The sequence below is a fragment of the Hypanus sabinus genome, chromosome 9, assembly GCF_030144855.1.
Source record: "Hypanus sabinus isolate sHypSab1 chromosome 9, sHypSab1.hap1, whole genome shotgun sequence".
Lineage (NCBI taxonomy): Eukaryota > Metazoa > Chordata > Chondrichthyes > Myliobatiformes > Dasyatidae > Hypanus > Hypanus sabinus.
The window spans coordinates 69,064,994-69,080,769 of NC_082714.1; the positions used below are offsets into that span (position 1 = coordinate 69,064,994).

The following is a 15,776-nucleotide window of genomic DNA, read 5'->3' on the forward strand; positions in this document are numbered from 1 at the left end:
AAGGAAGAATGGGCAAAAATCCCCGAAACAAGAATTGAAAATCCGTTAGCTGACTACAGAAAGCTGTGATACTTGCCAAAGGGGATGTTACTAAGTACTGACCATGCAGGGTGCACAAACTTTTGCTTCAGGCCATTTTCCTATTTTGTTATTTTGAAACTGTAAAAGATGGAAATGAAAAAGTAATCTTGCTTAAAATATTAAAGAAACGTGTCATCTTTTACTTCATGCTTTTTGGAAATCAGGTCATCTTTTACTCGCTTAGCTAGTCACAGTAACAGAAATTTTGACTGGGGTGCCCAAACTTTTGCATGCCATTACACACACAGACACAGACACAGACACACAGACACAGACACACAGACACAGACACACAGACACACAGGCACAGACACACAGGCACAGACACACAGGCACACACACACACACACACACACACACACACACACACACACACACACACACACACAATTGTAACTTATTGAGTGTCTCAAATTGCCTCCTTTTTTTTCTCATTCCAGTTGCAACAATGCCAAGTCACAATGAAAGATGGCCAGAAGAGTTTGGATTTCAGATCTTTGGGAATGGACCCTGTTACATCATCTCTGTTCAAGAGGGCAGCAGTGCCCACGTTGCTGGCTTGCAACCAGGAGACCAGATTCTGGAGATTGAGGGTCAGGATGTGTCATCTATGAACTATGACGCATTAGTGAATCTAGCAAAACGTTGTAAAACTGTTCCTCCTAGTATAGGGGTGGTATCTCGTATTGAGCAGCTAGAGCTCTTGCCAGCAGCAGATGGAAGATTTGGTTTCAATCTGAATGGTGACAGCCCTTTGCAAATTGAAAATTGTCTCCCTGATTCTCCTGCAGCTGAGCTTGGGCTCAAGACTGGGGACTATGTGCTGGAAGTGAATGGAGTTCCAGTAAAACAATATGATGCTGCTGCTGCCATGATAAAGGCTAATCATGGAAAGCCATTAAAGCTGGGAGTTCTGTGCTTTGGAAGGAGACACAAGCAAGTTAGCAGCAGTATCCGAGAATATGTACAGAATGCTGATGCAGTACATCAGGAAAGAAAACATAAAGCCCTGGAATTCAGAAAAAAGGTAGGACATTGCCTATCAAGCAGAAAGGTAACAGTTACCTCTTCACAAAATAGGTTATTCTGATACTCACCCAACCAGACAGAATGAAATCGCTGAACTTTATCAGAGGGACTTTCTTTCACTACCGTTTTGTTGTTATATTATCTATTGTATATATTTTATACATTTTTATTTAAGATTTTGATACCAGTATAAACATACTGGGTGTGATTTCCAGTGAGTTGAATACCATTGGGGAATGGCACAAGTTCCTAAAGTAACTTATTTTAAGTGAGACTTATTACTAGGCACTCTTAGAATCCTCTTTGTTAATTGAAACAAAATAAACTCTCAGCTCTCATTCATTTCAATTGAGATTTAGGTTTTCATTTATGATTTCGACGTATTCATATGACTCGCCTTTGAAAACCTTTGATTTATGGGATGCTGACTTCTGCTCTGGGGAAAGAGACCTATTTTATTGGGACAGTCTCCACCAGTACAGTGTAGAATTAGCAACCAGGTAGATTATATACCTATTGCTGCCCTGCCAAAGGGTCTTGGCCTGAAATGTTGACTGTACTTCTTTGTATAGATGCTACCTGGCCTGCTGAGTTCCTCCAGCATTTTGTGTGTGTTGCTTGGGTATCCAGCATCAGCAGACTTTTTCTTATTTGAGATTAGATTCCTATTGCTACAGTTAAAAGTATGGTAACAGGACACTTTGTAAAATTATAAAATTTGCCATCAATCTGGTTTTATGAAATAAAATTTTGTATGACATGCTTTTTGAAGTGTAATTGTAGTTAAGGTAAATTGGCTCTAAATCTGAATTTATCAAAGGTATTTAATAAGGTATTAAATGAAAGTTACCCATGTTAAGTAAGTCCTCCCAGGATTGCAAATAAAATAGGACAGAGGATTGATGGAGGACAAAAGTCAAATAGTAAAAATAACTGTTTTCAGATTGGAAGACAAGTGCTAGCAGGGTATCATAGGGATCATTATTGAGCGCTCATCTTGGTTACACGAAAGGGTAAAAGAAATAACATAAATTTTTTGATATTGCAAAGGTAATAGGACTGTGACCTTGAAGGAGTGCACAAAGTCTGAAAATTTTCATAGGCATGTTGAACAAGTGGAAGTGAAGGTGGTGAGTGAGGTACAATGTGGGAAGATATGAAGAAAAATTCAAAACCTTGCTAGAAATATAGAGGAACAGTATTTTTTAAATAGTAAGGAATAAACCAATAGTTGTGTCTAGAGAGATTTGAATGAACTGTTTCATGAGGCACAAGCATGTCAAAAGATGCCCACTTTATTAGGTCCATCTGTACACCTGTTCATTGATGTAAATATCTAATTGACTAATCATGTGACAACAAGTCAATGAATAAAAACATACAGACATGGTCAAGAGATTCAGTTGTTGTTCAGATCAAGCATCAGATGAGGAAGAAATGTGATCTAAGTGGCTTTGACTGTGGAATGTTTGTTGGAGCCAGATGGGGTGGTGTGAATATTTCAGAAATTGCTGATCTCCTGGGATTTTCATGCACAACAATCTCTAGGTCTAGAATTTACAGAGAATGGTGTGAAAGAAAATCCAATGAGCAGTAATTTTGTGGGCAAAAATGCCTTGGTAATGAGGAAAGTCAGTGGAGAATGGCCAGACTGATTCAAGCTGACCAGGAAGGCGACAGTAACTTAAAAGCTCTGTGACACTGCACGGAAATTCTACCACCAAGATGTGACTGCAGCCACTTTATGTGGAGGAAGGGAAATCAATCTTATGACATTGATGACCTGTCTTTAAAGTAATGTGTAGAGTGAAGTATGCCACATCTACTCCTGGCAGCAACTTGAAGAGCAGGCAATCAACATCATAAAACACTAAAACACAGCGGTGTGATTGGATAAGCACTTGCAGAGTGGCATGTGGTAGCACTTACGTGTCAACTGTGGTTCACCTTGTAACATTTCCTCTTCTGAGTTAGATAGAATTAAATTTCTTTTCCACTCCAGGGACTCGAGTTCTGCACTAACAATCTTGTATAATACTGAGTTCTACAGTGTCAGGAGAACTAACTTTCGAAATGAGATATTAACCGACACCTATGGTTACTCTCTCAAGCTGGTGTAAAAGGTCTCATGGTACTATTTAGCTTGGGAGTTGTTATCTGAATAATTTATTCTCCCAAACAACATTTCTAAAGCATTTCATTTAGAAATTTTTTCTGTTTCTAGAATTTTGTGCACAAAATGTATTTCCTCCATTGCAACGGATGTCACACCAAAAACTAACTTCACTGATTATAAACTGCTTTGAGTGTTCTGAGAGGGACATGAAAGCTGGTATAGAGATTGCAAGTGTTTCTTTCCCATACATATTGTTTGAATTGATTCATATCTCTTCCTATAGCTTTTGGGAAGAAGTGTATTAATATATAAAATGCTTCACAAACCCCTGAAGAATTGGAACACGAAATGATAAAATCCAGTATAAGCAACTTTTGATGTAGTGAAGGAGTTGTTGAAAAACTCGAGTGTTTTTTTTTGGTGGCAGGGATATATCAGAGGGTTTCATATTCATTTCTTCCAATTGGGTTGCCTGGGAGCACTCTAGAAGGTCTGGCCATCCTGTTCCTTTTTGATCAGGAAGGTGATAGATTGGTGCAAATGATGTGTTGGAATGTAGGGATGCTGCTCTCTGACACTTTTGTGGTTCTTAATGCCCTTGCGCTGTTTGTGAATTATAAGAATCTACTAAACCAACATCTTTGATTTAAATGCAGATTGACACAGTGCTTGGGGAGCAATCTGAGGTAAAAGAGAAGCTGTTCACCCTCCTGAAGCAGTATGCATCTGAGCGTAAGGTTGAGTATTTGGCCTATGCACTCCCTATGATTTTGAACACTGAAGAACACAAGCAGCTCATTGATGACATCAGGTAGGAATATTACAGAAGAAAGAAACTTCTCTAGGCTTTGAAGATTCATATTGGATCCCTACTCCGATATGTGCTCAGGTAGCTTAATGGTAACTGGGTGCCTACTTGGTCCCTCTCAGTTTACTGCCTCCTCCCCGGGAAATGTACTGCATGTGATGATGGTGATCAACCCACGATCCCTTCCCTGTTCTACTCTGTACTTGCCCTGTCAGTTATCGACAACTAACAGTTAACCAACAAATTACTAGATTGCATTAAAAGACTGTATGAAGACAAAAAAACCCAGAAAAAATACGGCAAAGAGCAAATAAGGTGCCTTAATTTCAGATTAGTAAATTGTTCCAAGCTCTATTCCTTCACCCATCCCCCCCCCACCATTATGCACACCAAAGCCCTAAAATTGTCTATTACCTCTAAATGAGTGTTAGTTAAATGGCATTCATTGGCCAGAAGATAATCTGTTTAAGTGCCCGCCACTGGGATATATGATGGCATAAAGGTACAGTGTTCCACTGAAAATACATTGCACACTAATTTTACCTTTGTGCACTTTGCCACTGCAGAGCAGGCAAAGGAAATTAATTAAGTCTGGGTTGGAAATAAATTTGTAGTTGGGACTCTGTGTGGGGCTTGTGAGGTATTGCAGAGGAGAAATTCTGGGTGAAATGTCTGTGTCGGAAACTGGAAGGAGTGAGGTTGGCTACCAGGAATTATGGGAATTGACTTGTTAGTCAAGTGTACAATCAGTTGTGGATGAATGGCCTGTGGCCTGGGCATGTGATTGGTGGTCAGGGGGTGCCACATATTTAAGGATAGGATCTAAAGTGGGAAATTAATGCTTAGAGTGTATTGGTTGGGTCAATTTGGCAGATTGGTAGTGGGAGGACTGGCTCAATAAGAGGTGGAAGTGCCTCCAGAGTGGGGTGGGAACGAGGGTCTTTGAAGATTCCTTCACTTTAATTGAGATCTAATTCATGTGATGTTTTGGCGGGCTTCAATCATTGCAAGCCGTCGCTCATTGGTGAGGCAGTGCAAGATTTAAATTAGCGCAGGTGGCATTGTTTCAGATTTTTGGATCATCGGGATCGCTTTTGGGTAAGGTACAACCTGTAATAAAGGGTTACATTTGAACTCGAATGGGACCAGTAGCTTTGTGGGCAGGTTTGCTAGAGCTGTTGGGGAGTGTTTAAACTAATTTGGCTGGGGGATGGGAACCAGAGTGATAGGGCACGGAGTCTCAGTGGTGAGACTCAGGAAAGACAGGCAGCTGATAAGGCAAAATTACAGTCAGTGGGATGACTTGAAATGCATCTTTAGACTATATTGTAGTGGAAAAGTGAGTGGAAAAACAAGTGGAAAAGTGAGGATAAAGTAAAGGGGAAGATGGATGTAGGAGAGGTTATGATATTCGAGAATAAATAAAAAAACAAAAATAAAAAGACAAAAAGTTTAAAAAGGATAAGGAAGTAATTTCTGGCAACATAAAGGCAAAATTGAAAAGGGTGATGAATACAAGACTGCAGATTTTATATTTGAATGCACGCAGTGTGGGGAACAAGGTAGATGATCTTGTATTGTAGTTAGAGATTGGCAGGTTGTGGGCATCCCAGAGTCATGGCTGAAAGATCATAGTTGGGAGATTAACATCCAAGGATACACATTGTATTGAAAGGACAGGCAAGGAGGCAGAGGGGGTGGGGTGGCTCTGTTGCTAAAAAAATGAAATCCAATCCTTGGAAAGAGGTAACAGAGAAGATGTAGAATCCTTGTGAGTGGAGTTAAGAAACTGCAGGGGTAAAAAGACCCTGAAGGAGGTAATATACAGCCCTCTGAACAGCAGCCAGAATGTGCAGGACACATTGCAATGGGAGATAGCAAAGGCACATGATGATAGTTAGGGGGACTTCAATATACAGGTAGATTAGGAATATCAGGTTAACGCTGGATCCCAAGAGAAGCAAATGCAAATGAGATAGCTTTTTAGAGAACCAGATTTAATTAGGTAAAGGACCCCTTAGGAAGTAATGATCATAATATGATAGAATTCACCCGGAAGTTTGAGACGGAGAAGCTAAAATAAATATATCAGTATTATAATGGAGTAATGTCAACTATAGAGGCATGAGGTTGAATGAAGGTTGCATGTCTCAGAAAGGACATATTGTCATTAGAGAGAGTCCAGAGGAGGTCCATGAGGATGTTTCTAAGAATCAAGGGGTTAACATTAGACTATCAGACATAAGAGTAGAATTAGGCCATTTGGCCCATCGAGTCTGCTCCAACATTTTTTTGAGGAGCATTTGGCAGCTTTGGGCTTGTTCTCACTGGAATTTAGAAGAATGTGTGGGGAGCTCATTGTACCCTACTGAATGTTGAAAGGACTGAATAGGGTGGATGTGGACAGGATGTTTCCTCTGGTGGGGATATCCAGAACTAGAGGGCACAGCCTCAAAAATTAAGGGGCGACCTTTTACAACAGAGGATTTTTTTAGCCAGAGTAATAAATCTGTGGAATGCTCTACCACAGACTGCAGTGGAGGCTAGGTTCATGGGTATATTTAAGGTAGCAGTCGATTGTTTCCTGATCAGTCAGGGCATCAAGGGGTACAGCAAAAAGGCAGGTGTATGGGGATGAGTGGGATCCAGAATCAGCCATGATGGAATAGTGCAGCCGACTCAATGGCCTAATTCTGCTCCTATGTCTTATGATCTTATGGTCTTATGAGAGTGAGGAGCTGGCCAAAGTTGATTGTAAGGGGATACTAGCAGGGATGATGGGAGAATAGTAATTGCTGGAATTTCTAGAATGGTCCTGGAGGACTGGAAAATTACAAATGTCACTCCGCTCTTTAAGAAGGGAAGGAGGCAAAAGAAAGAAAATTGTAGGCCAGTTAGAGCCTGACTTCAGTGATTGGGAAGATTTTGGAGGCCATTATTAAGGATGAGGTTTCAGAGTACTTGAAGGTAAATGATAAAATGTATATTGTATGCATTTCTCTGACATTAAATGCACCTATTGAAACCTATTGAAAATAGGCCAAAGTCTGCATGGTTTCCTTAAGGGAAATCTTGGCTGACAAATCTGTTGGAATTCTTTGAGGAAATAACAGGCAAGATAGACAAAGGGGAGTCAGTGGATCTCGTTTACTTGGATTTACAGAAGGCCTTTTCATGCTGCACATGAGGCTGCTCATCTAGAGCACTTGGCATTACAGGTAAGTTCCTAGCATGGATAAAATATAGGCTGCTTGGCAGGGGGCAAAGACTGGGAATAGAAGGGGCCTTAACTGGTTGACTGACGGTGACTAGTTGTGTTCTTCAGTGGTTGATGTGAGACCACTTCTTTTCACTTTATATGTCAATGATTTGGATAATGGAATTGATGGTCAAGTTGGCAAACGACATGAAGATAGATGGATGGGCAGCTAGTGTTGAGGAAGCAAGCAGTCTGCAGGACACACACAGATTGGTAGAATAGGCAAAGAAGTGGCAAATGCGATTCAGTGTAGGGAAGGGTACAGTCATGCACTTTGATAGAAGGAATAAAAGAGTAGACTGTTTTCTTATTAGGGAGCAAATTCAAAAATCAAAGGTGCAAAGGAACTTGGAGTCCTTATGCACAGTTCCCAAAAGGTTAACCTTCAGGTTCAATTTTTGGTAAAATAGGCAAATGCAATGTTAGCATCCATTTTGAGAGGAATAGAATATAAGAATACAGATATAATGTTGAGGCTTTATAAGGCATTAGTCAGACTCCACGGAGTATTGTAAACAGTTTTGGGCCCCTTATCTAAGAAGAGAGGTTCTGGCATTAGAGAGTTTGATAGGTTCTTGTTTAGTCTCAAAGGTTACGGGGAGAAGGCAGGAGAATGGGGTTGAGAGGGATAATAAATCCGCCATGATGGAATAATGGATAGACTACCACAAATAAGAGAAAATCTGCAGATACTGGGAATCCAAACAACAGACTCAAATTGCTGGAGGAACTCAGCAGGCCAAGCAGCATCTATGGAAAAGAATATTGTCGATGTTTCAGGCTGAAACCCTTCAGCAGGTCAACTACCCTAATTTTTTCATTCTTCATAGTCACACCTTCAGAAAACTCAAGTCAAGTTCACAAGAAAAGATTTCCCAATCAAAAAGCCATACTGATGATTCCTAATCAGTTTTTTGCAAGTCCATATTGATTTTGTCCCTCAGAATCCCCTCTACTAATTTTCTCACTGCTGATGTTATGCACACAGGCCTGGAGTCACCTTGCTTGCCTTGCAGTTCTTCTTAAATAAAAGTACTACATTATCCACCCTCCAGTCTTCTGGTACCTCACCTGTGGCCAAGGGACCAAGCTAATGTCCTTTTTATCTAATTGCTTCCCATAACATCCCACATGCTCCTCTCAAGAAGGGCCATCCACATATTGAACCATAGTTCCATAGAACCATAGAAAATTACAGCATTGAAACAGGCCTTTTGGCCCTTCTTGGATGTGCTCAACCATTTTTCTGCCTAGTTCCACTGACCTGCACCTGGACCATATCCCTCCAGACCCCTCTCATCCATGTACCTGTCCAAAATTTTCTTAAATGTTAAAAGTGAGCCTGCATTTACGACTTCATCTGGCAGCTCATTCCACACTCCCACCACTCTCTGTGTGAAGAAGCCTCTCCCCAATGTTCCCCTTAAACTTTCCCCCTTCACCCTTAACCCATGTCCTCTGGTTTTTTTCTCCCCTAGCCTCAGTGGAAAAAGCCTGCTTGCATTCGCTCTATCTATACCCATCATAATTTTATATACCTCTATCAAATCTCCCCTCATTCTTCTACGCTGCTGGGAATAAAGTCCTAACCTATTCAACCTTGAGAAAGTCCTGGCAACATCCTTGTAAACCTTCTCTGCAATCTTTCAACCTAATTAACATCCTTCCTGTAATTGGGTAACCAAAACTGCACACAACACTTCAAATTCGGCCTCACCAATGCCTTATACAACCTCACCATAACATTCTAACTCTTATACTCAATACTTTGATTTATAAAGGCCAATGTACCAAAAGCTCTCTTTACTACCTGTGACGCCACTTTTAGGGAATTTTGTATCTGTATTCCCAGATCCTTCTGTTCTACTGCGCTCCTCAGTGTCCTACCATTTACCTTTTATGTTCTACCTTGGTTTGTTCTTCCAAAGTGCAATACCTCATACTTGTCTGCATTAAACTCCATCTGCCATTTTTCAGCCCATTTTTCCAGCTGATCCAAATTGCTCTGCAAGCTTTGAAAACCTTCCTCACTGTCCACTACACCTCCAATCTTTGTATCATCAGCAAAACTGCTGATCCAATTTACCACATTATTATCCAGATCATTGATATAGATGACAAATAACAATGGACCCAGCACTGATCCTTGTGGCACACCACTAGTCACAGGCCTCCACTCAGAGAAGCATTCCTCCACTACCACTCTCTGACTTCTCCCATTGAACCAATGTCTAATCCAATTTACTACCTCACCATGTATACCTAGCGAATGAATCTTCCTAACTAACCTCCCATGTGGGACCTTGTCAAAGGCCTTACTGAAGTCCATGTAGACAACATCCATTGCTTTCCCTTCATCCATTTTCCTGATAACCTCCTCAAAAAACTCTTAACAGATTGGTTAAACATGACTTACCACGCACTATTGCTTGAGAAAGTTCTTCTGGATGCTCTTAGCATCATGTCCTGTCTAATCCTTTACCTACTTCTAATTTCTCAACACTTTTTTAATTTTCTGATGTTTTCATGACCCATTTGTTACTAAAGTTGCAGGCTGAGAGGCGGAAGATTACATAGCAACCAGCAGCCCCAGTAGGTATGGAAGTGTGCTTTCTGGATATGACTGAAGATTATAACTCTGAATGGAGCTTTAAACCCCTCTCCAGCATTATAAGTAGCCTTCAGTGAGTGTAATTGGATGGTTCACTGACTTCATTTGCTGGTGAGTAATTCTTCAGTCAAGCAGGAGCCCAGGCACCCAGTGGTCTTGATTTATATTATGCCAAAACAAAGCTTCTCATCATTCATTGTGAAGTGACGTTTTCCTGGAGGATGGACTGAGCACCAATACCTTTGCAACTGCCATAAGATCCCTACTGCTGGATGGTCAGACCCTTGTTCTGATGGATGATTTCCAAAGCTGTTTGGTTGATCACTCGACAATATGGGTGAAACTTGAGGCAATTGGTGGATTGTTGAAATCATCTTCAGATCAGTTTAATATCAGTTTAATCAGTTCAGCTTCATCCATGAGCTACTGACAATTATCAACAAAAACCCCCCAGGCTTCAGTTAAAGATATGTTGGTCCATTACCTCCTCCTGTGCTAAGAGGAGGACACCCTCAGGGTGGAGGAGCAACGTCTTATGTTACATCTTGGTAGCTTCCAACCTGGTAAACAAATTTTCCCCATCCCTCTTCTTCAATTCCCCACTCTGACCTTTTATCTTTTCTCATTTGCCTATTACTTCTCCCTGGATCCCCTCCTCCTTACCTTTCTCCGATGGTCCATCCTCCTCTTCTAGCAGACTCCTTCTACTCCAGACTTGCACCTTTCTCACCTTCTTCTCCCGCACCTTTTTATTCTGGCATCTTCCCCCTTCCCAACAAAATGCTGGTTATTTATTTCCATAGATGCTGCCTGACCTGTTGAGTTCCTCCAGTGTATTGTGTGTGTTGCTCCAGATTTCCAGCACCTATAGACTTTCTTGTGTTTATGATTTGCTGTTGCACTGTGAAATCTCTTCGAGGGATGCCTACCCTAAAGATGTTTAAATCTCTTTGACAGGAGTTCAGTGAAATCCTCTCTCATTGCTCCCCTTCTATGATCTCTGCTGCCATCCAACTCTGTGTCCATGTGCTCATGCAGACCTGATACCACAGCCATGTGACCTTCCTGGGAGTTAGTCTTTGCTACCATGTTATGCCACATGGCTTCCAGATCTGTTTTCAGGTCTCTCAGTCTGGTCCCACTGAGGATCCCAGGTACTAACATTCAATTGACCGCTTCTCCCTCCAAATTCTACACACCACCTTTCCGCATGTGGAAATATCTGGGGGCCCTGTCTCAGTCTCTGCAACAGTTCTGGGCTGCTCTCTCCTCCATCTGTCATGGACCGTTCTGATATTTTACCCTCTGCCAGATCAATACCTTCAACCACTGGTTCTTCACCTTCCTCGTGACCAGTAAGGATTGCAAGATCGCCCATCTCCAGACCACAGACCCCACCATCTTCAACTCCGATGGTCCTGGACACCCCAGACCGTGATCCCCGCTGCCTCCCACTCAGACCTTGATTCTATTGGATGCCCGTTGGTAACAGATCTCGCCGATTCCATCCCTGGTTTTGATGGCTCTGGGCACCTCCGGAGGGGTGACACTGCTATCACCAACAACAGCTCCAATGATCCCGAGTGGATCCAAAACACAGATTCCACAGCTGTCAATGCTGCCGGACACCTTCAAACTACTCATTGAGCAGCCTCTAGCTCTGGTTGCAGCCTGAACCTTGAACTCTAGCACCACTCTACAGCCACATGTTTCTCAGGCCTCATTGTCAGCTCTTGGGTCCTCAGAGCCTCCATCTTCCTCTCACCCCACATTCCCTGAACACCCCAACCCTCTTCTCCCCTCTAACACCACCAGCTTCTTCCCTACTCTGATCCCAGCTCTAATCCTTGCCATGTCTTCATTATTCCCTCAGACCTTCCCCTCTATGACGCAGAACTTTCTGTCCTCAGTAACAACCTCACCTATATCCATCTTCACCCGCACCTCAGTGTGTTTTGCACCCATCATGACATTGAGCTCTTCTTCTATCGCCTCTGTCTCTGAGCCCATTTCTTTGGCAAGGATTCCACACCCCGCACTGATGACCCCTTCTCCCATCTTCATCCATTCTCCTCTTCTTGGATACACCTCTCTGTTTCTTTGCCTGCTCTCACTGCCAATGAGACTTGAATCATCTTGACTTCAGTACTCCTCTGTCTTCCTCAAACCTTTCCTCCTCTGTACTTACTGTCCTCCCTTCTCTCTGTACCAAACCCAATTTTACCATCAAACCACAGACAAAAGAGGTGCTGCTGTAGTGTGGTGCACTGGCCTCTACCTTGCTTAGGCCAGCCCGCAAGTCACAGACACCTCCTTATACCTACCCCTCAAAGTGGACCCCACTCTAGACCATCAGAAAACTAACTCCAACACCATCTCTAACCTCGTCCACTATGGAGATCTCCCAGCTACTGTTACCAAATTCACGGTTCCCACTACTCATTTCTATCTCTTACCCAAGATCCACAAACTGGACTGTCCAGGTAGGTCTGCTTCTGCGTCACTGAACTCATGTCTTCATATTTTGATTTCATTCTATCCCTCTTGGTTCCCATCTACATCTGTGATGCTTCTTACACCCTTAATCTCCTCAGTAATTTTGAATTCCCAGGTACTGATCACCTCACCTTCACCATGGATGTTCAGTCCCTATACACTTCTAGCCCTCATCAAGAAGGCCTCAAAGCTCTCCACTTCTTTCTTGACTAAAGAACCAACCATTTATCCACCACCACCCTACTCTGAACTGGTCATCACGCTGAACAAATTTTCCTTCTACTTCTCCCAGTTTCTCCATTTGATGGGTAAACATGTTCCCCTGTTATGCCTGCCTCTTCGTTGGCTATGGAGAACAGTCCATGTCTGAAGCCTTCCCTGGTTATTTTTCCCAACTCTTGCTCTTCTACATCAATGCTGCTTCATGCACCCATGCTGAGCTCATCAGTTTTATCAACTCTTTGCCTCTAACTTCCATCTTGCTCTTAAATTCACTTGGTCCATCTCTGACAGCTCCCTCACCTTTGTTAATCTGTCTCCATCTCTGGAGACAAACCGTCAATTGACATCTTTTATATACCTAATGATTCCCATGGTTATCTTGACTATACCTCTTCCCACCCAATCTCCTGTAAAAATACTCTTCTTTGCCTCTGCCAAAACTGGTCCCAGGATGTGGCTTTCTGTTCCAGGAGGTCAGAGATGTCTTCCTTCTTTAAAGAACGGGCTTTCTTCTTCTCCACTATTGATGTTGCTCTCATTCGCATTTCCTCCATTTCCTGTACCTTAACACCACAAGACATAGGAGGAGAATTAGGCCATTCATCCCATTAAGTTTGCTCATTCTATCATGGCTAATCCAAGATCCCACTCAATTCCATCCACCTACCTTCTTGCCATGTCCGATCAGGAAACAATCTTCCACCTTAAATATACCCATGGTCTTGGCCTCCACCGCAGTCTGTGGCAGAGCATTCCACAGATTCATTACTCTCTGGCTAAAAACATTCCTCCTTAACTCTTCTAAAAGGTTGCCCCTCAATTTTAAAGCTGTGCTCTCCAGTTGTGGATTCTCCCAGTACAGGAAACATCCTTTCCACATCCACCCTATCTAGTCCTTTCAACATTCAGTAGGTTTCAATGAGATCCCCACACATTTTTCTAAATTCCAGTGACTACAGACCCAAAGCTGCCAAACACTCCTTGTATGTTAACCCCTTCATTTCCGAAATCATCCTTGTGAACTTCCTCTGAACTCTTTTCAAGACAACACATCCTTTCTGTGATCAGAGACTCAAAACTGTTGATAATACTCTGGCCTGACAAGTGTGTTATAAAGGCTCAGCATTATCTCCTTGCTTTTATATTCTATTCCCCTTGAAATAAATGCCAACAGTGCATTTACCTTCTTTACCACAGACACGACCTGTAAATTAACCTTCTGGAAGACTTGCACAAGGACTCCTAAGTCCCTTTGCACCTCTGATGTTTGAACCTTCTCCCCATTCTGCATTGTTGTTTCTTTAACCAAAATGCATTATCATACTTTTCCCAACACTGTATTCTATCTGCCACTTTTTTGCTCATTCTTCCAATTTGTCTAAGTCCTCCATTGACATTGACAAACAATATGAAAAGTAGTGGTCCAAATCTGACCTTTGAGGAACACCATTAGTCGCTGGCAGCCAACCAGAAAAGGCTTCTTTTATCCCTTTTGCTGCCATCGCCTTTCAGCCATTTCTCTATCCATGCAAGTATCTTTCCTGTAATGCCATAGGATTTTATCTTGTTAAGGAGCCTCATGTGTGGCATCTTATCAAATGCCTTCTGAAAATACAAGAAAGTGACATCCACTGCCTTTCTTTTGTCCACCCTGCTTGTTACTTCCTCAAAGAACTCTTGACGGATTTGTCAGGCAAGATTTCCCTTTATGGAACCCATGCTGACTTTGACTTATTTTATCATTACTCTTCCAGTACCCCCAAAACCTCATCCTTAATAATAGACTTCAACATCTTCCCAACCACTGAGGTGAGGCTAGCTGGCCTATAATTTCTTTTCTTTTGCCTTCCTCCCCTCTTAAACATTGGAGTGACATTTGCAATCTTCCAGTCCTCTAGGACCATGCCAGAATCATGTGATTCTTGAAAGATCATGGTCAATGCATCAGTTATCTCTTCAGCAACCTCTCTCAGGACTCTGGGATGTAGACTTATCCACCTTAAGACCTTTGAGTTTGCCTAGTACTTTTTCCTTTGTAATAGCAATGGCACTCACCCCTGCTCCCTGAGACACATGGACCTCTAGCATATTGCTATTGTCCTCCACAGTGAAGACCAATGCAAACAATCCATTAAGATCATCTGCCATTTCTTTGGTTACATCTGCACTGATTACATGGCTTAACAGTGATAGAGTTCCTCTTGCTTTTACCTACCACCCTATCAGCTTTGGATCCAATGCATTATACCCCACAGGTTTTGCCATCTTCTCAGGGATCCTGCCATTAATCAGATCTTTATCTAACCCCATCCCCAGCTTTCCACAGGGATTGCTCCTCCTGCTATTCCCTTGTCCATTCATCCCTCCTCACTGATCTCCCTCCTGGCGCTTATCCCTGCAAGTGGCATAAGTGCTCAATTTGCTCATATGCCTCCTACCCCACCTCTATTCAGGGCCCCAGGCAGGCTTTCGAGGTGAAGCTACACTTCAGCTGTGAACTTGTTGGTGTCCTCTATTGTATCAGGTTCTCAGGATGTGGCCTCCTCTAAATTGGTGAGACCCACTGTAAATTGGGGAATGGCCAAACATTTTAATTCCAATTCCCTTTTCCATTCCAGCATGTCAGTCCATGGCCTTCTGTTGTACCAAGATGAGGCTACCCTCAGGGTGGAGGAGCAACACCCTCTGTCTGGGTATCCTCCAATCTGATGGCATGAATATCAATTTCTTCTTCTGGTAAACAGATTCCCTTGGCCCTCTTCTATTCCCTAATCTTACTACTTCTTACCTGCCTGTTACTTTCCGCTGGGTCCCATCCTCCTTTCCTTTCTCCTATGGTCCATTCTCCTCTCCTATCAACTTTCTTCTTCAGCTCCTGACCTTTCCTACGCACCTGTCTTCACCGAACACCTTCCTGCTAGTCTCCTTCCCTTCCCCTCACCTTTTTATTCTGGCATCTTACCCCTTCCTTCTCTGTCTTGAAGAAGGGTCTTGGCCCAAAATATTGACTATCTACTCAGTTCCAGAGATGCTACCTGACCTGCTGAGTTCCTCCAGCATTTTGTGTGTGTAGCTAAAGAATTTTGTCTCAGATAGGGATTGAGGATTAATTATTTAAAGGTCATCATATCTGAGATTGGGTTTGACTGAGATA

At 42.4% G+C, this 15,776-nt stretch overlaps 1 protein-coding gene across 1 annotated transcript in view; it reads left to right on the forward strand.

Moving 5' to 3' along the window:
- The first annotated feature begins 529 nt into the window (after positions 1-529).
- LOC132400058 (delphilin-like) overlaps positions 530-15,776 on the forward strand; it is a 247,769-nt gene continuing 232,522 nt past the window's right edge. The window contains exons 1-2 of the mRNA XM_059981142.1: positions 530-1,108; positions 3,883-4,037. Coding sequence (XP_059837125.1) covers positions 530-1,108; positions 3,883-4,037 — 734 coding nt within the window. The remainder of the gene's footprint in view (positions 1,109-3,882; positions 4,038-15,776) is intronic.